This window comes from Scyliorhinus canicula, chromosome 1 (assembly GCF_902713615.1).
Source record: "Scyliorhinus canicula chromosome 1, sScyCan1.1, whole genome shotgun sequence".
In the NCBI taxonomy this organism is placed as follows: domain Eukaryota; kingdom Metazoa; phylum Chordata; class Chondrichthyes; order Carcharhiniformes; family Scyliorhinidae; genus Scyliorhinus; species Scyliorhinus canicula.
Genome location: NC_052146.1, coordinates 49,971,434 through 49,993,912, shown reverse-complemented (window position 1 = coordinate 49,993,912; position 22,479 = coordinate 49,971,434). Strand labels below are relative to the sequence as shown.

Sequence of the window (22,479 nt, the reverse complement as noted above, 5' to 3'; positions counted from 1 at the left end):
ACAGGCCCTTCGGCCCTCCAAACCTGTGCCGACCATGCTGCCCGTCTAAACTAAAATCTTCTACACTTCCGGGGTCCATATTCCTCTATTCCCATCCTATTCATGTATTTGTCAAGAAGTCCTCTAAGGGCACGTGGCAGAGTGGTTAGCTCTGCTGCCTACTGCGCTGAGGACCTGGGTTCGGATCCCGGCCCTGGGTCACTGTCTGTGTGGAGTTTGCACATTTTCCCCGTGTTTGTGTGGGCTTCACCCCCACAACCAAAAGATGTGCAGGTTCGGTGGATTGGCCATACTAAATTGCCTCTTAATTGGGAAAAAAAAAAATTGGGTACTCTAAATTTATTTTAAAAATAATAATTACTTAAAACTCCACATAACTATACAATCCAGATAACTAACTAGGAATCATAGAATATAACTTCATTGTGTGTTAACAAGCAAGAATCTCTCCTGGAATATTCATTTTATGCACATGATGTATGGTATTCAAACAAAAGATATAGATATTAAACAAATGACAAGCATTTTTTTATTAAAGACTGTGATTACTTACTGGGTCCAATGGATTAGCTGAGAACAAATAAAACCCTAAACGAAAATAATCAAAAAATAGCATTATATATTAGAAGACAGCATAACAGCAGCCTGAGAAATATCCTCAGACAATACCGGTATAAAGTGTATGCTAGTTTATATTTCCTATATATAATACTTTTCCAAGCCTTTCCCAGTTTTCTGCATGCTATTTGCAGTTGCACCCATATTTCAATTTAACTGTTCCAGAACTGATCATTTGCAAAAAGCAGACTGTACAGGTAATTCATTCTCCAACCTGTGTTACCTGGTATTCTCGTTCCTCCACCCATTTGGAATTGACACCTCAAATGCAGCAAAATTGGATTCCACATGGTGGTATTCTGCCACTGTGGTAGCTGGCAAGACCTGTGCCAACTGCCAAATTGTGAAGGGCAATAGCACAGGCGTCCTGTGGACGCATTGGAAGTATGCAGATTGTGGCATCAGTCAGCGTGTAATGCTGATTTGATGCCTGGCCTATCAATCTGGACTTCACCGTTCCTGTTAACATTCTCTCTTAAACACACATAGCTGATCATGTGTTCAACTAAATGCTGGATGAGGGAGTCCCATCCCCCACCAAGCACGGTTTAAGGCGTCACCTTTCAGATGAGTTGCTTTTGACAATCTACTTCAGGCTGCAGAGTTAGAACATAGAAAAATACAGCACAGAACAGGCCCTTCGGCCCTCCAAGCCCGTGCCGACCATGTTGCCCGTCTAAACTAAAATCTTCTACACTTCCTGGCTCCGTATCCCTCTATTCCCATCCTATTCATGTATTTGTCAAGGTGCCCCTTAAATGTCATTATCGGCCCCGCTTCCACCACCTCTTAGTGAAAATACTATGTGGGTGGAGTTGACAGAAGTTCTTTAAGTCAGAAGGAAGAGGACTAGACGTTTGTAAGCAGTTGTGTGCCCTTTGAAAGGTAGCTGGATGCACCACTCCCAGTCATGGGAGCTAGAAATGCAGATCTACCAGCATTGGAGGGGGATAGGGCAAAGTAGGTGAAGCAGTCACATGGCTTAGTCTGGATGGCAGCTTTCCACATGATCTAAGGAACCATCAACTGCACACACATGGCCTTGAAGGCATTGCATCTCAATGGGGTGCACCAAAACTGCAAGGAGTACCATTCATTCAATGTACATTAGTGTGCACCCATACTGGTGGATGTCCACTATCCTGGCAGTTGTCATGATGCTCTCCTTCAGAGCCAGTATGCAGTTCCAGCTATTGTTGAGCTACCATGTTCAATCAGAGGGTGGCAGTTCGGTGACAAGAGATATACACTATACTCATGACTGATGATTTGTCTCCAGAACCCGCCATACATGGCCAGTGTTCCTACAATGAGTGAGAGCCATGCTGTAACTAAGGATAGTGTGAAGCAGATCATCGATATCCTGAAGCAACAGTTCTATTGGCTGGAATGCTTGGGGTGTAAGGAGCCTCCAGTATCTGGACGAGTGTGTCTCCCAGTGCCTCCTGCATCATCCACAACAGTGTTCTACTGATCACAATGCTGAAATAAAAGGCACCACAAAGCAACCATCCCTTTCCAATTTTATTGAATAAAACATCCATTAATCCATTCAATACTCAACTTGAGTCTGTCTTGCAGGAGTGGCATGCTGCCCCAGAGATATATATACAAGTGAGTCAGTGCCACTTCCCTGACTGGTCCCTCAGCAATGCTGAAGCACATATTGCAGGACTGCTGAGACCTTTCTCGGCCACTCGAACACTGGCAATCTCAACCTGCATGACAGAAAGCAGAGATCGCAGGACCTCAGCCTGAGCTTTCACTCAGATGTGTCGCAATGGAAACTAAGAAAATGGCCATCATATGCTATATCACAGTTGGATCTGAAAGTATTACCATGGAGTTGGCCACTACAATGGACTCCAAGCTCAGTAGGAAGGAATGGACAAAGTTCGAGCTAGACTCCTCCATGCTCCTTGATGGGTGGCACAGTGGTTAGCACTGCTGCCTCACAGCGCTGAGGACCTGGGTTCGATCCTGGCTCCGGGTCACTGTCCGTGTGGAGTTTGCACATTCTTACGTGTCTGCGTGGGTGTCACCCCCACAACCCAAAAAGATGTGCAGGGTAGATGAATTGGCCATACTAAATTGCCCCTTAATTGGAAAAAAAGAATTGGGTACTCTAAATTAAAAAAAAAGATTTGATATTCTTGCGAATCTGAGCTGATCAGTGCAAGCTACTCAAGGTCCATACTGAAAATATCTCCTTATGATATCCTGGCTCATTTCCCCTTCATAGAAACCAACCAACTAGAATTTCCACTTGCACTGAAGGCCACCCCAAGAAGGCATGTTAGCCATAGAACCCACACACATCCTGGAGTAATTTCAACTCAGGAAGCATCAGTGAGATGGTACTGATTTATCTCTATAGATTTAAATGGATGGAAGACTACTGATCACATCTAGAAACAACTGTTCATTTTGTTCTGTCAAAACAGGCTAGGGAATGTATACGGCAGGAACATATTGGGCAAGGTTCTCTGTTTGCCGATGCCAAAATCACGATTGGGTGGAGAATCAGTTCTGATGCCGAAATTGTGGCGGTTGCCAGGTTCATGCCAAATCGGAATTCTCCGGTGCAATACGTTCCACTCCACACATACAGTAAACGCCGTTTGCATATCATTAGCGGGCCTGACCTGGTATTCTCCGGGGCCCCCGCAATTCTCAGGGAATTCCCGATGCCAATGCACATTTGTACTTTCAATGTCGGGGAACAGGCACCTTGGCTCATGAGGGACAGAGAGGAAGTAGGACATGCAGAGGTGTGACCGTGGGCTACCGGTCCTGACACTGGTCGGGCTGGCTGGGTTGGGGGTGGGCCTCTGCCAGGCCTGGGTGTGGGGTCTTAACAGGCCATTGGGCCAGAGTGACCCCCCCCCCCCCCCCCCCCCCCCCCACACACACACACACACACACACGGGACAGGGGTGGTTGTCCAGGCACGGACAGCCATTGCCACGGCCTGCAAGGCAGCCACCTTGTCACTCACCAACCCCATTGACCACCCACCCTGACCCATGCTTCTGCAGAGTGCCACTGACCATATGAGTATCTCCACGCCATCACATCCCAGTCCCCACCCTCCACCATGGCTGCACCTCAGCCCCTACCCCGCACCCCACCCGTTGCTATAGTACCCCCCCCAACCAGCTGCCACCGCAGGGCAGTATGCGGGCAACATCCACAGTAGCCCCTACAGGGGAGTGTTAGGGAGGCCATGGAGCATATCGCTGGCACGAGCCCAGCTAGCCTACGATATCCCTGGTATCAGTGACGAGCGTCAGGGCCAGTGGCCCACAGGGTGTCAGGCACAGACGGAGCCAGGAATGAGGGGATGCGGGGGCAGGGTCTATTGCGCCAACAGGAGCCACCATGTAGCCCGTTGGGCCTGATTAGGCATGGGGTACGCACCAAGCTAACATGTCGGCCTTTCACTCCCTGCAGCCAGTGGATATTAGAATTCAACTGGCAATGGTGGCCTTCCTCCTAGTCACTGCAGCCATGGGGGATGCACTGAGGATTTACGAGCTGGAGACCTCTAGGAGGAGGAAGCTGCAGTGGAGCCGGCCGCAGAGGAACAGGAGGCAGTCGTTGAGGACAGAGAGCCGGCCGCCTAACAACACAAGGAGGAGATGCAAAGCAGGTATTGCAAAGGCCTTGTGAGTACCGGCAGTGCCTGTCATTCGAGAACCTGCCGGACAGGGCATGCCGCAGAAGATTCTGGCAGAGCAGGGGGACAGTGTTACATATCTGCCTGATCACAGTGCATCTGGCATCGTGAGGGAATGGGGGAAGGACACCTGCTCCCAGTGGCCATCAAGGTGATGTTTGTCCTGAACCTCTACACCACGGGATCCTTGTAGTCGCCGAGTGGGGACTTGTCTGGGATCTCACATAGCTCGGTGGACAGGCGGCTTATATGCCCAGGCAGCACAATACATCCAGTTACAAAAAATAAATTTAGCGTACCCAATTATTTTTTTCCAATTAAGGGGCAATTTAGTGTGGCCAATCCACCTAACCTGCATATCTTTGGGTTGTGGGTGTGAAACCCATGCAGACAAGGAGAGAATACGAAAACTCCACATTGATAGTGACCCGGGGCCAGAATTGAACCCTGCTCCTCAGGTAGCAGTGCTAACAACTGCGCCACCGTGTCGCCCACAATACATCCATTTTAATATGGACTGAGCCCACCAGGATGCCTGGGAAGCGGTGTTCACTGCCATTGCCGAGATGGGATGCCTGTTGCCCTACGAGCACCTGCAGATGAGAGGCCACTCTACACAAACCGAAAAGGGTTTCACTCAATGAACGTACAGCTGGTGTGTGACCATCAGCTGTGCATCATGCACGTCTGCACCCATTAACCAGGCGGTGTGCATCATGCCTGCATCCTGGCACACTTGACGGTTCCTGGCCTCTTTGAGGCAAACCCCTGACTGGGGGGTTGGCTCCTGGATGTCAGGAGTTACTCACTGTGGTCGTGGCTGATGACGCCTATCTGGAGGTCACAGACCGACACGGAGACCCACTACAACGATGCAGCAACCAGATGCATGCACAAGCAGTGCTTTGCATCCTGAAGATGCTTGTCAGGTGCCTGGACCGCTCTGGAGGGGCCCTCCAGTATAGCGCTTTGGGGGGTGGGGGGCTGGCTTGGCAGTCACAGCAGGTATGGAATGAATGCAACTCTGTGCCAAGGAATGGATGAATGCAACTCTGATGAGCTGTGGTGTTCCACATCGTTTGACAATGTCTGACTCCTGCACACGGTGGCACTTACCACTGTCCACCTGGGTGATCCCTGCATGGAAGCTGGTAATTCCATCAGACGGTCCCACCGAATCCCTGGGGTGGCGGAGGTGTGGTTTGGGGGAGGGGGGGGACGGGACACCGGACCGGTGATGGAACCGCAGTCCCTGGGCCAAGCCCACCCTGCCAATTCCCCCCGCCGCACACACACAACACCACCACCACCGCCACCACCATCACTGCGACCAACCAAGACCAGTCCACCCCTCACGCTCTTCTGATGGAGTACCGACGCAGGTTGTACATTTCGCACAGGGGTTTAATCTGAAAACATGCATACAGGTTTGTCCTAGCCCCTATCGCTAAACTGTGCCCTGCACCCGTGCAAACCTAATTGTATACTTTTCTGGCTTTAAAGGCCCTAACACTATGCCTAGCTGGATTCTCAGACGGTCCAACAGGAGTGGAGGCAGCCTGCTGTGATCTAGGTCCCCTTTGGGGGCCGTCTTCTGGGGTGACCGCGTGTCCCTGTGGTGTGGTGCCACCCAGTTCTGCCCTCTGCCCATGTAATGTGCCATGAACAGGAGTGGGGGAGTCCGAACTGCTGCAGTGTTCCGATGCCTCCCCTGTAGGAGTCACCGGCACGGGCCCCATCACCTCCTCCTCCCTCAGGGTGCCCGATGGCCCCTGGGCTACTCCATGGGACGGGGTGCAAGCAGAGCTAACCCTTAAGGCTCCATCGCCACCTTGAGCTGCCAGTCCTGGTGGCCCACTCCCATCCCGATCAGGATCTCGACACTCAAAGAACAAAGAATAATACTTCACAGGAACAGGCCCATTGGCCCTCCAAGCCTGTGCCGGTCATGATACCACTCTTGGCCAAAACCCTAAAGAACAAAGAAGAAACACTCAGCGAGCCCAACGTGATTTGAACACACAACCTTCTGATCTGGAGTCAGATGCGCTACCATTGCGCCACAACCCCAGCCTTCTCCCTCTGGGACGACACCACATCACGCTTTGACTGAGTGACGACTTTCTGGGTCTGTGTCACATGAGCCAGTGACTGCGACACCTCCTTCTGGATCTGTGCCACATTGGCCAGCGTCTGGGTAGTCCCAACTGGACCATGTTCAGGAGTACCACTGCAATGTCCATGTGGCCTTGGCACATGGCTGCCTGCGATAGGGCAACCCTGACCTGGGCCTCGCCCACATCCTGTGCAGAGTACCCCAGGCCTTGGACATGTTGATCCATGGCCGAAATCTTCGTCCCCAAGGCCTCCACCACGGACACCACCCATGCGGTGTTGGCCTGGGTGGCACACGTGGTTGTCACCACTTCCTGCACACGGTTGGACTCCTCGAACTGCACCTGCAGGTCCTGGATGCTCGCCGACATCCCCACATGTAGTCCCTGGCTCTGTGACTGCATCTCCACAATCAATGGGACCGTCCATTCCAGAAGCCCAAAACCTGGGACGGTGGGGGGTTTGACAGAAACAGGCTGTGTAGGCAGAAGGCAGAGTTTCTATCAGGAAACTCATTAAATTTGGGGTTTCCCACATGCTGGGCAGGTTGGAAATGGATTTGAGATTTCTAAGTTTTAACATCTCACCTGACCCCCAACCCACTCATTTTGGGAGTTACAATTCGGACCTTTTTTCTTCCCAAAACCTGAAGCAGGATGTCACTCAGCGTCATTTACTTAACGCCTCTGGCTTCTCAATATTACTTCTTCTATTAAAAATTAGGTTCCCTACATATTTAAAGGTTAATATTGATAATTTAATTAGTTGACGATTTGTTCGTAATGATATTTTTCAAGCTTAAAAATCAAATAAGTATCAGACAGATCAATGGGTCGCAATGCTTCAAATGATAAACTCTAAAATGTGAGTAGAATATAGTAGTAAAGAACATATTTAGATAGGGTAGGGTACATGTACAGTGAAAATAAATCATAAACTAAGTACATAAGAACTTACCCAAGACAGCAAAAATGACCATGAAGAAAAGTAGTAATGATAAAATGTCAATAAAGGGTGGAAGAGACTGGAAGATCTGACGCAAATTTCTGGAAATTGAGAAAACAAAAATAATTAGAACTAACTTGTCATACCTGCTCATAGATAGGTGTTAATTTTAAATGAGGATGTCACTAAAACCCATAGGAGAAATCAACTGGATTTTAAAAAAAGTTTCAATTTGGCCTTATATTGCTTTTGTTAAAAATATACGGAACTGCACATATTATTTTGTTTGTGATAAAGAGGAAATATTGTCGCAGTGAGAATTTCAAGATGTTTAAAGAATTTATTCTTTTGATTTAAAATTTCTCCCTTTTGGCCTCTGTCAAGCATTTCACAGTTACTAAGCTTCTGCATTTTCAACCCAATGAGGAAGAGGGCAGGGCAGGGCAAGTATTTTAAGTATTACTTAAAACAGAACTGCTGAAATTAGCCTTCATTTTTATATAGAAGAAATTACAATCGCATGCAAGTCAGTGGGCAAGAAAGAGCTTCATATTTTGTAAACGGTGGCAGCACGGTAGCATAGTGGTTAGCATCAATGCTTCACAGCTCCAGGGCTGGGTCACTGTCTGTGTGGAGTCTGCACGTCCTCCCCGTGTGTGCGTGGGTTTCCTCCGGGTGCTCCGGTTTCCTCCCACAGTCCAAAGATGTGCGGGTTAGGTGGATTGGCCATGCTAAATTGCCCGTAGTGTTCTAAAAAGTAAGGTTAAGGGGGAGTTGTTGGGTTACGGGTATAGGGTGGATACGTGAGTTTGAGTAGGGTGATCATTGCTCGGCACAACATCGAGGGCCGAAGGGCCTGTTCTGTGCTGTACTGTTCTAAACTTAAAAAAACGTAATTAACAGATGAACAATGTAATTTTGACACAACAATTGGGTTCACACTGGAGCAAAAATGTTCATTCATTAAGTTTGCTAAGCATCACTAATGGTTTGTCAAACAGATCTATGTGCCATTTTGTGAAATTACATTAATAATTGAAAATAACTAAAGTTATCAAATTTCATCTACAAATCAAAGTGAAACAAAGTGGAATCTTAGTGTCAGCACCACAAAAGATGTGTATTTATCTTACTCCACTTGGTTCACTCAGCTACAGTTGCACATAAATCAACTGAAACCCAATGTTTATACTATATTTAAAATATTCTATTCTCTCATCTTCTTTCACTATAAATTCCTGTGTAGGATAGGCTGGCGCCATTGTTGATGGAGATGTCTGAGGACACGGTGGCTAAGGGGGCACTCCCAGAGACGATGGGACAGGCATCTATTTTGCTGTTGTTAAAAAAGGATAAGGACCCGGTGGAGTGTGGGTCATCTGGCCAATATCTCTGGTAAAGGTAGATGCCAAGATTCTTGCCAAAGTGTTAGCGCTTAGGTTTGAGGAGTGCCTTCCGCAGGTGATTGTGGAGGATCAGACAAGGTTTGTGAAGGATAGGCAGTGGCCCTTGAATATGCGGCACTTGTTAAAACGTGGTGCTCTCCCCATCAGAAGAGGAGGCAGAGCTGGAGGTGGCGGTGGATGTGGAGAAAGTGTTTGATCGAATAGAGGGGAGCTATTTGTTTGCGGTGTTGGAGCAGTTTGGGATTGGGCCTAAGTTTGTGGTGTGGGTCAAATTATTATATAAGCAACAGAAGGCGAGTGCTCGTACAAATGAGGTGAACTCAGGATATTTTCAGCTGCATAGGGGAACTAAACAGGGGTGACCCATGTCCTCCATTTTGTTTGTTCTGGTAATAGACCTCTACGGCCAAGTGGAGGGGAATAGTGAGAGGTGGGGGTGGGGCATAAGATTTCCCTGTACACTGCCGACCTTTTGTTGTATATTTCTAAGCTGGGTCCCACGGCCTGCTGACGTGATTTGGGGCTTTTTCGGGATTTGAGAAAAGCGAGTGCTTTTTGGGTGCGGGAGCTGGCTTGGGGTGGGATTGCCATTTCATTTGGGGACTACTCACTTCAGATACCTGGGGGTGCAGGTGGCTTGGGACTAGGCCTGGCTCTGTAAATTGAATTTAACAAGTCTGGTGCGTAGGGTCAAGGCAGATTGTTGAGGTGGGACAGCTTCTCCCTATCATTGGCAGGCTGGGTGCAGGCAGTAAAGGTGAATATCTTGCCGTGGTTTAGATTTTAATTCCAGTGCTTACTGGTTTTTTTGCCAAAGACATTTTTTATGGAGATGGAATAGTTGATTTTGACATTTGTAGAGGCGGGTAAGGTGGAGAGGATTCGGATTTGTAGAGGCGGGTAAGGTGGAGAGGATTCGGAAGATGGTCCTTCAAAGAGGCCGACAGTTAGGGGGTTTGGCTCTGCCCCATCTGATGTATTACTATTGGGTGGCGAGCGTCGAGAAGGTGCAAGGCACTTCCGGTGGCGGCGATGACGTAGGAAGCCGCACATTTGGGAGCTCCCGTTTTAAACGGACTTTTCAGCTCTTTTTAGAGCCCAAAACGGAAATTTTTCGACGTCTCCCGGTGGGAGAAGGTGTGCTGATCGACTTTCCCTGCAGTCCATGACTCGAACTCGGAGTGGAAAGGGGGAAAAAACGGCAGCAGCTCCCCATAAAAAACGGGGGAAGGAATCCAAGATGGCGGCTGGCGGAGCACCAGAGGAGTGGAAGCAGTGGGCCCTGGAGCAACAAGCTGCTCTCCTGCGCTGCTTTACAGACTTCAAGGCTTATATTTCTAAGCTGGGTCCCACGGCCTGCTGACGTGATTTGGGGCTTTTTCGGGATTTGAGAAAAGCGAGTGCTTTTTGGGTGCGGGAGCTGGCTTGGGGTGGGATTGCCATTTCATTTGGGGACTACTCACTTCAGATACCTGGGGGTGCAGGTGGCTTGGGACTAGGCCTGGCTCTGTAAATTGAATTTAACAAGTCTGGTGCGTAGGGTCAAGGCAGATTGTTGAGGTGGGACAGCTTCTCCCTATCATTGGCAGGCTGGGTGCAGGCAGTAAAGGTGAATATCTTGCCGTGGTTTAGATTTTAATTCCAGTGCTTACTGGTTTTTTTGCCAAAGACATTTTTTATGGAGATGGAATAGTTGATTTTGACATTTGTAGAGGCGGGTAAGGTGGAGAGGATTCGGAAGATGGTCCTTCAAAGAGGCCGACAGTTAGGGGGTTTGGCTCTGCCCCATCTGATGTATTACTATTGGGTGGCGAGCGTCGAGAAGGTGCAAGGCACTTCCGGTGGCGGCGATGACGTAGGAAGCCGCACATTTGGGAGCTCCCGTTTTAAACGGACTTTTCAGCTCTTTTTAGAGCCCAAAACGGAAATTTTTCGACGTCTCCCGGTGGGAGAAGGTGTGCTGATCGACTTTCCCTGCAGTCCATGACTCGAACTCGGAGTGGAAAGGGGGAAAAAACGGCAGCAGCTCCCCATAAAAAACGGGGGAAGGAATCCAAGATGGCGGCTGGCGGAGCACCAGAGGAGTGGAAGCAGTGGGCCCTGGAGCAACAAGCTGCTCTCCTGCGCTGCTTTACAGACTTCAAGGCTTATATTTCTAAGCTGGGTCCCACGGCCTGCTGACGTGATTTGGGGCTTTTTCGGGATTTGAGAAAAGCGAGTGCTTTTTGGGTGCGGGAGCTGGCTTGGGGTGGGATTGCCATTTCATTTGGGGACTACTCACTTCAGATACCTGGGGGTGCAGGTGGCTTGGGACTAGGCCTGGCTCTGTAAATTGAATTTAACAAGTCTGGTGCGTAGGGTCAAGGCAGATTGTTGAGGTGGGACAGCTTCTCCCTATCATTGGCAGGCTGGGTGCAGGCAGTAAAGGTGAATATCTTGCCGTGGTTTAGATTTTAATTCCAGTGCTTACTGGTTTTTTTGCCAAAGACATTTTTTATGGAGATGGAATAGTTGATTTTGACATTTGTAGAGGCGGGTAAGGTGGAGAGGATTCGGAAGATGGTCCTTCAAAGAGGCCGACAGTTAGGGGGTTTGGCTCTGCCCCATCTGATGTATTACTATTGGGTGGCGAGCGTCGAGAAGGTGCAAGGCACTTCCGGTGGCGGCGATGACGTAGGAAGCCGCACATTTGGGAGCTCCCGTTTTAAACGGACTTTTCAGCTCTTTTTAGAGCCCAAAACGGAAATTTTTCGACGTCTCCCGGTGGGAGAAGGTGTGCTGATCGACTTTCCCTGCAGTCCATGACTCGAACTCGGAGTGGAAAGGGGGAAAAAACGGCAGCAGCTCCCCATAAAAAACGGGGGAAGGAATCCAAGATGGCGGCTGGCGGAGCACCAGAGGAGTGGAAGCAGTGGGCCCTGGAGCAACAAGCTGCTCTCCTGCGCTGCTTTACAGACTTCAAGGCTTATATTTCTAAGCTGGGTCCCACGGCCTGCTGACGTGATTTGGGGCTTTTTCGGGATTTGAGAAAAGCGAGTGCTTTTTGGGTGCGGGAGCTGGCTTGGGGTGGGATTGCCATTTCATTTGGGGACTACTCACTTCAGATACCTGGGGGTGCAGGTGGCTTGGGACTAGGCCTGGCTCTGTAAATTGAATTTAACAAGTCTGGTGCGTAGGGTCAAGGCAGATTGTTGAGGTGGGACAGCTTCTCCCTATCATTGGCAGGCTGGGTGCAGGCAGTAAAGGTGAATATCTTGCCGTGGTTTAGATTTTAATTCCAGTGCTTACTGGTTTTTTTGCCAAAGACATTTTTTATGGAGATGGAATAGTTGATTTTGACATTTGTAGAGGCGGGTAAGGTGGAGAGGATTCGGAAGATGGTCCTTCAAAGAGGCCGACAGTTAGGGGGTTTGGCTCTGCCCCATCTGATGTATTACTATTGGGTGGCGAGCGTCGAGAAGGTGCAAGGCACTTCCGGTGGCGGCGATGACGTAGGAAGCCGCACATTTGGGAGCTCCCGTTTTAAACGGACTTTTCAGCTCTTTTTAGAGCCCAAAACGGAAATTTTTCGACGTCTCCCGGTGGGAGAAGGTGTGCTGATCGACTTTCCCTGCAGTCCATGACTCGAACTCGGAGTGGAAAGGGGGAAAAAACGGCAGCAGCTCCCCATAAAAAACGGGGGAAGGAATCCAAGATGGCGGCTGGCGGAGCACCAGAGGAGTGGAAGCAGTGGGCCCTGGAGCAACAAGCTGCTCTCCTGCGCTGCTTTACAGACTTCAAGGCTTATATTTCTAAGCTGGGTCCCACGGCCTGCTGACGTGATTTGGGGCTTTTTCGGGATTTGAGAAAAGCGAGTGCTTTTTGGGTGCGGGAGCTGGCTTGGGGTGGGATTGCCATTTCATTTGGGGACTACTCACTTCAGATACCTGGGGGTGCAGGTGGCTTGGGACTAGGCCTGGCTCTGTAAATTGAATTTAACAAGTCTGGTGCGTAGGGTCAAGGCAGATTGTTGAGGTGGGACAGCTTCTCCCTATCATTGGCAGGCTGGGTGCAGGCAGTAAAGGTGAATATCTTGCCGTGGTTTAGATTTTAATTCCAGTGCTTACTGGTTTTTTTGCCAAAGACATTTTTTATGGAGATGGAATAGTTGATTTTGACATTTGTAGAGGCGGGTAAGGTGGAGAGGATTCGGAAGATGGTCCTTCAAAGAGGCCGACAGTTAGGGGGTTTGGCTCTGCCCCATCTGATGTATTACTATTGGGTGGCGAGCGTCGAGAAGGTGCAAGGCACTTCCGGTGGCGGCGATGACGTAGGAAGCCGCACATTTGGGAGCTCCCGTTTTAAACGGACTTTTCAGCTCTTTTTAGAGCCCAAAACGGAAATTTTTCGACGTCTCCCGGTGGGAGAAGGTGTGCTGATCGACTTTCCCTGCAGTCCATGACTCGAACTCGGAGTGGAAAGGGGGAAAAAACGGCAGCAGCTCCCCATAAAAAACGGGGGAAGGAATCCAAGATGGCGGCTGGCGGAGCACCAGAGGAGTGGAAGCAGTGGGCCCTGGAGCAACAAGCTGCTCTCCTGCGCTGCTTTACAGACTTCAAGGCTTATATTTCTAAGCTGGGTCCCACGGCCTGCTGACGTGATTTGGGGCTTTTTCGGGATTTGAGAAAAGCGAGTGCTTTTTGGGTGCGGGAGCTGGCTTGGGGTGGGATTGCCATTTCATTTGGGGACTACTCACTTCAGATACCTGGGGGTGCAGGTGGCTTGGGACTAGGCCTGGCTCTGTAAATTGAATTTAACAAGTCTGGTGCGTAGGGTCAAGGCAGATTGTTGAGGTGGGACAGCTTCTCCCTATCATTGGCAGGCTGGGTGCAGGCAGTAAAGGTGAATATCTTGCCGTGGTTTAGATTTTAATTCCAGTGCTTACTGGTTTTTTTGCCAAAGACATTTTTTATGGAGATGGAATAGTTGATTTTGACATTTGTAGAGGCGGGTAAGGTGGAGAGGATTCGGAAGATGGTCCTTCAAAGAGGCCGACAGTTAGGGGGTTTGGCTCTGCCCCATCTGATGTATTACTATTGGGTGGCGAGCGTCGAGAAGGTGCAAGGCACTTCCGGTGGCGGCGATGACGTAGGAAGCCGCACATTTGGGAGCTCCCGTTTTAAACGGACTTTTCAGCTCTTTTTAGAGCCCAAAACGGAAATTTTTCGACGTCTCCCGGTGGGAGAAGGTGTGCTGATCGACTTTCCCTGCAGTCCATGACTCGAACTCGGAGTGGAAAGGGGGAAAAAAACGGCAGCAGCTCCCCATAAAAAACGGGGGAAGGAATCCAAGATGGCGGCTGGCGGAGCACCAGAGGAGTGGAAGCAGTGGGCCCTGGAGCAACAAGCTGCTCTCCTGCGCTGCTTTACAGACTTCAAGGCTGAGGTACTGAGCTCTCTGCAGGAAACGAACAGAAGGCTCTCGGAGATTCAGACGACCCAGGGTGCTGCCATCAAGGAGTTGCAGACGCAGGCCACTGAACGAGAGGAGGAGGCCGGGATCCTCGTGAGTAAGGTGGAGGGACACGAGGCACTCCACAAGAAGTGGCAGGAACGCTTTGAGGAGCTTGATCACCGCATGAGGCGGAAAAATCTGCGGATCTTGGGCCTTGCGGAGGGGCTGGAGGGGTCGGACCTGACAACCTACGTGGCTACGATGCTGAACTCGCTAGTGGGGGCCGGGTCTTTCCATCTGCCCTTGGAGCTGGAGGGAGCGCACAGGGTGCTGGCCAGGAGGCCTAAGGAGAATGAACCCCCGCGTGCGGTGCTGGTGAGGTTCCACCGGTTCAGTGATCGGGAGTGTGTGCTGCGCTGGGCCAAGAAGGTGAAGAGCAGCAACTGGGAGAATGGGGTAGTGCGGATCTACCAGGATTGGAGTGCGGAGGTGGCTAAGCGGCGGTCCGGGTTTAATCGGACGAAAGAGGTGCTTTACAGGAAAAAGATAAAGTTCGGAATGTTGCAGCCCGCGCGCCTGTGGGTAACTTATTCGGACCGGCATTATTATTTTGATTCCCCGGAGGAGGCGTGGGCCTTCATGCGGACAGAGAAACTGGACTTGAACTAGTGTTTGGGGGTTGCGGGGTCGGTTGTAATACTTTATTACTGGATTCTGCTGTTGCTGTGTTCTCTTTTTTTTGTACTTTTGCAATTTTGATATGGTTATTTATGGGGGTGTTGTTCTGTTATGTTTTTTTTTTGCTGTGGCGCATTGTTTGAGTTTTGTATCTTGCGGGGAGGGTTGGGGGGGTTTGTTGTGTTCTATGTCAGGTTGGGGGTATGGAGTGGGGCTGGTATTTGGGAGCTGCGTCAGAAGGGTGTGGTGGGGCAGTGCGAAAGCGCGGGCTTTCCTCTGGTTTCCCGCGCTGCGGGGCTGGGGGGTGGAGACGATGACGGGGGGAGACGGGATGGTTCTTCCCCGCGCTGGAGCGGTGCCTGGAGGAGGGATAGATTGGGGGATGATCCCACTTTGGGAGGGGTCGGGTTATTGGCGGGAGTTTCCGGGGTCAGCAGAAGTTAGCTGACCCACGGAAGTACAATGGAGGACGGTTCGCGGCTAGGAGGGTTCCTAGCCTAGGGGGGAAGGGAGGGGGGGGGAAATGGGAATACCGGGTTGCTGCTGGTAGGGTCAGGAAGGAGCTGGTGGGGGCTGGGGGGGGGGGGGGGGGACAGAGGTGAGGTGTTGTCGCTGTGGGGACTGGGTCGGGCAGGGGGTGCTGGCCTGGGGCGGGCAGTAGAGAGGCTATGGCTAGTCGACGGGGGAGGGGGGCGGGACGCCCTCTGATTCGGTTGGTCACCTGGAATGCGAGAGGATTGAATGGGCCGGTGAAGCGGTCGAGGGTACTTGCTCATCTGAAGGGGCTAAAGGCGGATGTGGCAATGCTTCAGGAGACCCATCTGAAGGTGGCGAGCCAGGTCCGTCTGAGGAAGGGATGGGTGGGGCAGGTTTTACACTCTGGGTTGGATGTGAAGAACCGGTGAGTGGCAATTCTGGTGGGGAAAAATGTGTCGTTTGAGGCATCGGTGGTGGTGGCGGATAAGGGGGGTAGGTATGTTATGGTTAGGGGCAGGCTACAAGGAGAGAAGGTGGTACTTTCTAGTGTGTATGCCCCAAATTGGGACGATGCGGGCTTTATGAGGCGTATGTTGGGACGGGTCCCGGATCTGGAGGCGGGAGATCTGATCATGGGGGGGGGGGGGGGGACTTCAATACGGTGTTGGATCCTTCACTGGATCGGTCCAGCTCTAGGACGGGTAGGATGCCGGCGGCGGCCAAGGGTTTATGGACCAGATGGGTGGGGTGGATCCATGGAGGTTTGTGAGGCCGAGGGCACGCGAGTACTCTTTCTTCTCCCACGTACATAGGGTCTACTCTCGAATAGACTTCTTCGTGGTGAGTAGGGGACTGATTCCGAGAGTGGAGGAGGCCGAGTATTCGGCCATTGCAATCTCCGACCACGCTCCGCATTGGATAGAGTTGGAGATGGGGGAGGTGCGGGACCAGCGCCCGTTGTGGCGGTTGGATGTGGGGTTGTTGGCGGAGGAGGAGGTGTGTTGGAGGGTCCGGGCAAGTATTGAGGGGTACCTCGAGGTGAATAATACGGGGGAGGTTCAGGTGGGGGTGGTCTGGGAAGCCCTGAAGGCAGTGATTCGTGGGGAGCTGATATCCATCCGGGCACACAGGGAGAGGAGCGAGAGGAGTGAGAGGGATAGACTGGTGGGAAAGATGCTGGAGGTAGACAGGAGGTACGCAGAGGCACCAGAGGAGGGACTGTTGAGGGAGAGGCGCAGCCTGCAGGCTAAATTTGATTTTCTGACCACTAGAAAGGCGGAGGCACAGTAGAGGAAGGCACAAGGGGCAGTGTACGAACATGGTGAAAAGGCGAGTAGGATGCTGGCTCATCAGCTCCGCAAGCGGGATGCGGCTAAAGAAATTGCTGGAGTGAGACACAAGAGTGGGAATGTGGTGCGGAAGGGGGTAGGGGTGAATGAGGTCTTCATGGACTTTTACGGGGAACTGTACCGGTCGGAGCCAACGGGGGAGAGGAGGGGAATGGAGAGGTTTCTCGACGGGCTTTCTTTCCCGAAGGTGCAGGAGGAGCAGGTGGAGGTGTTGGGTGCGCCGATTGAGCTGGAGGAGCTAGTTAAGGGGATCGGGCAGATGCAGTCAGGGAAGGCACCGGGGCCGGATGGGTTCCCGGTGGAATTTTATAAAAAGTTTGTGGACCTAGTGGGCCCCTTGCTGGTGCGGACGCTTAATGAAGCGTGGGAAGGGGGGACTTTGCCCCCGACGATGTCGCGGGCGCTGATCTCGTTAATTTTAAAGAGGGACAAGGACCCCCAGCAGTGTGGTTCATACAGGCCCATATCTCTCCTCAACGTAGATGTCAAGGTGCTGGCAAAAATCCTGGCCACCAGGATAGAGGACTGTGTGCCAGGGGTTGTACACGAGGACCAGACAGGTTTTGGGAAGGGAAGGCAGCTGAACACGAATGTGCGGAGATTGTTGAATGTCATCATGATGCCGGCGATTGAGGGGGAGGCAGAGATAGTGGTGGTGCTGGATGCGGAGAAGGCCTTCGATAGAGTGGAGTGGGGGTACTTATGGGAGGTGTTGGGGAGGTTTGGATTTGGTGAAGGGTTAATTAGATGGGTAAGGCTGCTATATGAGGCCCCGATGGCGTGCGTGGCCACGAATGGGAGGAGTTCGGAGTACTTCCGGCTTTACCGAGGGACCAGGCAGGGTTGCCCCCTGTCCCCCTTGTTGTTTGCACTGGCAATCGAGCCGCTGGCGATGGCGTTGAGGGATTCAGAGAGGTGGAGAGGTTTGGTGCGAGGTGGGGAGGAACATAGGGTGTCGTTGTATGCCGATGACCTGTTACTGTATGTGGCGGACCCGGTGGGAGGGATGCCGGGGGTGATGGAGCTGCTAGCTGAGTTTGGGACCTTTTCAGGTTATAAACTAAATTTAGGCAAGAGTGCGGTGTTTGTGGTGCACCCTGGAGACCAGGAGGAAGGAATTGGTAGGCTCCCGCTTAGGCGGGCAGGGGAGAGTTTTAGGTACCTGGGGGTGCGGGTGGCCAGGGACTGGGGGACTCTTCACAAACATAATTTCACCAGACTTGTAGATCAAATGGAGGAGGAGTTCAAGAGGTGGGACATGCTGCCATTGTCGTTGGCGGGGAGGGTGCAGTCCGTCAAAATGACGGTGCTTCCGAGGTTCTTGTTCCTTTTTCAGTGCCTGCCCATCTTTATCCTCAGGGCCTTCTTTAGGAGAGTGACTAGGAGTATCTTGAGCTTTGTGTGGGCACATGGGACCCCGAGAGTGAAGAGGGTTTTCCTGGAGCGAGGGAGGGATAGAGGCGGGCTGGCGCTGCCCAACCTTCTGGGGTACTATTGGGCGGCCAATGTGTCAATGGTGCGTAAATGGGTGATGGAGGGGGGAGGGGCGGCGTGGAAAAGAATGGAGATGGCGTCATGTAGAGGTACGAGCCTGGGTGCCATGGTAACGGCGCCTTTGCCGCTCTCCCCTAAGAGGTTTACCACGAGCCCGGTGGTGGCAGCGACCCTAAGAATCTGGGGACAGTGGAGACGGCATAGGGGGGAAACAGGGGGCTCGATGAAGGCTCCATTGGGTGGCAATCATCGGTTCATCCCAGGGAACAGGGATGGGGGATTTAGGGGGTGGCAAAGGGTGGGCATCAGTAAATTGAGGGACCTGTTTATTGGCGGGAGGTTTGCGGGCCTGGGGGAACTGGAAGATAAATTTGGGCTTCCCCAAGGGAACATGTTCAGATACTTGCAGGTAAAGGCGTTTGCTAGGCGACAAGTAGAGGGATTCCCTTTGCTGCCCTCGCGGGGGACGATGGACAGAGTGCTTTCAGGGGTGTGGGTCGGAGAGGGGAAGGTGTCTGACATCTATAAGGTAATGCAGGAGGTGGAGGAGTCGTCAGTGGAGGAGCTGAAGGCTAAATGGGAGGAGGAACTCGGGGAGCAGATAGAGGACGGAACTTGGGCAGATGCCTTGGAGAGATTCAACTCTTCCTCCTCATGTGCGAGGCTTAGTCTCATCCAATTTAAGGTGCTGCACCGGGCCCACATGTCTGGCAATAGGATGAGTAGGTTCTTTGGGGGTGAGGACAGGTGAACCAGATGTTCGGGGAGTCCAGCGAACCACGCCCATATGTTCTGGGCATGCCCAGCAGTGGAAGAATTCTGGAAGGGGGTGGTGGGGACGGTGTCGAGGGTGGTTGGATCCAGGGCCAAACCAGGGTGGGGACTCGCGATTTTCGGAGTTGCGGTAGAGCCGGGAGTGCAGGAGGCGAAAGATGCCGGTGTCCTGGCCTTTGCGTCCCTAGTAGCCAGACGAAGGATCTTGCTACAGTGGAAGGATGCGAGGCCCCCAAGTGTGGAGACCTGGATCAGTGACATGGCGGGATTTATAAAATTGGAAAGGGTCAAATTTGCTCTGAGAGGATCAATACAAGGGTTCGATAAACGATGGCAGCCTTTTCTGGACTTCCTGGCTCAAAGGCAGGTATCTTGGTCAATAGCAGCAGCAACCGGGGTTTTGAGGGGGGGGGGGGGGGGGGGGGGTGTGTGACCTGGGCGATTTATGGAAAGATTTCACAGGAGGATATGCGTCGCCGGAGGGGGTTAGGGCCAAGTGGGAGGAGGGTGGCATTGGAGGTGGGGTTGTGGTGCGAGATGTTGCGGAGGGTGAATGCCTCAACCTCGGGTGTAAGGTTGAGGTCAATACAGTTAAAGATGGTGCACAGGGGCGTGCCTGATGAGGTTGAGGATGAGCCGGCTGTTTGAGGGGGTGGAGGACATTTGCAAGCAGTGTTTGGGGAGGTCTGGACAACCATGTACATATGTTCTGGTTCTGCCCAAAGTTGGAGACATTTTGGGGGTCGTTTCTCAGCACCGTGTCGGCGGTCTTGCGTTTGGATTTGGAGCCCTGTTCCTTGGGGGTCATATTTGGGGTGGCGGACCTGCCGGAGCTGCAGACGGGAGCATGGGGCACGTTTTAGCCTTTGCCTCGCTGATTGCTCGCAAGCGAGTTCAGTTGGGGTGGACGTCAGCCTCTCTCCCAGTGTCTCTGTGTGGTTTGGGGACCTGTATTTGGAGAAGGTTAAGTTTACCTTGAGGGGGGTGATTGAGGGGTTCAACAAGAAATGCGGTCTGTTTATTCTTCACTTTAAAGAGTTAGTTACCGTCAGCTGCTAGGGGATGGGGGGGGGGGATGCTATTCTTTGAGCTATTGGGATGTTGGTTGGTAGGGGGGCTTCTATTGTTCTTGTTGTTTTACATTGTTTTGTTTTATGTATAAAATGTTAAAAACCGATTAAAGGTATTTAAAAAAAATTCCTATGCACATAAGACCATAAGACATAGGAGCAGAATTAGGCCACTTGCTCCACCATTCAATCATGGCTGATATTATTCTCATCCCTATTCTCCTGCCTTCTCCCCATAACCCATTTATAATAGAAAATATTATACATATTTATAATAGAAAATCTTCATGTAAACTGTAACGATATGCAGAATCTTAGTTTATTTTTCTTATTCTTTCTTCGAATGTAGGAATTGCTAGCAAGACCAGCAATTGCTGCCCATCTCAAGTTGCCCTTGAACTGAGTGGCTTGCTTGGCCATTTCAGAGCGCAGTTAAGAGTCAACCACATTGCTGTGAGTCTGAATTTACATATCGGCCACACCAAGGTTGATGCCTTCTCTCAATGGCATCAATGAAGTAGAGTTTTATTTTTATAACAGTTGATGATAGTTTCATGGTCACCATTACTCAGACTAGCTTTCAAATCAGAAGTTTAAAATATAATTGAATTTGAATTCCACCAGTGAGATTTGAACACATGTCAACAGAGAATTAGTTTGCGTCTCTGGATTACAAGTCCAGTGACATTACCACGAGTGAAGTCTCCTCACCAGTATAAAAATAAGAACAGAATATATGACCTTATGGGGACTGAATTATATCAGTGTGCCCTGGTCATTTATCCATACCCACTACTCCATTTCACCTGAAGACTGCCTAATACAAACTATGCAAATTTACATGCAGATGCAAAAAAAGGAATGATACTGAATAAAGCACATTTGTAATCATTGACATTTGCATATTTTGTTCTTAACTATAGTAGAACAGTCACTGGCGTTTTACAAATATTTATCACCATGTGAAATCAAAAGTTTGCATTTGTTTAATTCCAATCAATTATTCAAAAGAAACAGAACTCTGTTCAATGAGAATATTTGGGAAGTGTTAGGACAAGGTTGATGCAAAACCCTGTTTAGAAAACTTGTGTGCTGAAACTGTCAGCTAAAGACCTACGTTCTAAGTTCATGCTGGAATTTTGCAACAATTTGCTGATCCATGCTTTCTTGGCAGACCTAGTATTTACAGAATTCTTGAGAAAGAAATGACACTAATTGCTGTAAATTTACCTTCTCACCGCACCACAATATCTGCAGTCTACCAGAAAGATTGGCCGCAAAGCTCGAGTCACCCGGACGTGTGAGGTTTGCCTGATTAATACCACAACGACTTCTATAAACTGTACAAACAAAACTGCACTCTGAAAACGTACCAGAAAAGGAACAAGGTTAAACTTCTTAGTGTGTTAAAAGTGTTTAACAAATAACTACTTATAAAGTGAAATAAATGTCTTTACAAAACATATTCCACCTCCTAATGTAGCATGAGTGTAGTGACATGCATGATGAGTATACATTACGGGCGAGATTCTCCCCCCCGGGGGGATGATGTCGGCCGCGCATGCGCAGTTGAGTCTTTTCCCTCAGCCGCCCCGCAAGACGTGGCGGCTTGATCTTGCAGGGCGGCGGAGGGAAAAGGGTGCGTCCGTTACGGAAGCACGGCCCGCAATCGGTGCCCACCGATCGCGGGCCTATGCCCCCCTTGGCACGGCCGTGGTACTGCCGTGCCAATCGGGCCCTCAGATGCCCCAAATGGGCATCTGGCGCCCGTTTCATGACGGCAGCGAGCAGGTGTGTTTGCTGCCGTGTTGAAACGGGCGTGAAGGCCCGGCCGCTTGGCCCATCGGCCTCGGAGAATCGCCGCTCGCCGTAAAAAACAGCGAGCGCCGATTCGTGGCGTGGGGGGGGGGGGGGGGGGGGGGGGGGGGGGGGGGGCGGCGGGGAGAATAGCGGGAGGGCGTAAAAAATGTCCTCATTCTCCCACCCGGCGTGGGGGGCGGGGAATCGCGCCCCTAATCTTCTACAAACTGCTGAGAAATTTGTGCCTCTCCACTCTTGCTGTGAGTTTCCCCATTGAATTTGATGCCACTCGTGAAATTGATAGTTATGCTACTGTTAAGAATTATTCCGTCTTTTGGGATAGCAACAGAGGATCTTGGCAATGGCATGATTTTTGACCTTTCATATAACTCGCAACTCGAAATCTGGAGGGACCAGCAAAGCTGTGGACTTTCAGTTCAGTGGGTAGTGAATTGTTCTTCCAATGTTTTCTATTCCTCTTATCTATCTTGGGAGTCTTTCTGTGCTAGTATTGCCATCCACATTTATGTACATATGGGAAGGCAATTACTTTCAGGACAAAGTTCTTTTGAGACTCAGACGATGGCCACTCATTCAAATCTAAATGAGATGTTTTATTTTATAACATTTCAGGAAACAGT

General features: G+C 50.8%; 1 protein-coding gene across 3 annotated transcripts in view; it reads right to left on the bottom strand.

Moving 5' to 3' along the window:
- tpcn1 (two pore segment channel 1) overlaps window positions 1-22,479 on the bottom strand; it is a 146,057-nt gene that overhangs the window by 57,786 nt on the left and 65,792 nt on the right. For all 3 annotated transcript variants that reach the window (XR_005459927.1, XM_038790554.1, XM_038790543.1), the window contains exons 5-7: window positions 21,269-21,399; window positions 7,370-7,458; window positions 554-588 (exon numbers count right to left, since the gene is read on the bottom strand). Coding sequence is in view for 2 of the 3 variants with exons in the window: in XM_038790554.1 (XP_038646482.1) it covers window positions 554-588; window positions 7,370-7,458; window positions 21,269-21,399 (255 nt within the window). In the remaining variant the exon portion in view is untranslated. The remainder of the gene's footprint in view (window positions 1-553; window positions 589-7,369; window positions 7,459-21,268; window positions 21,400-22,479) is intronic.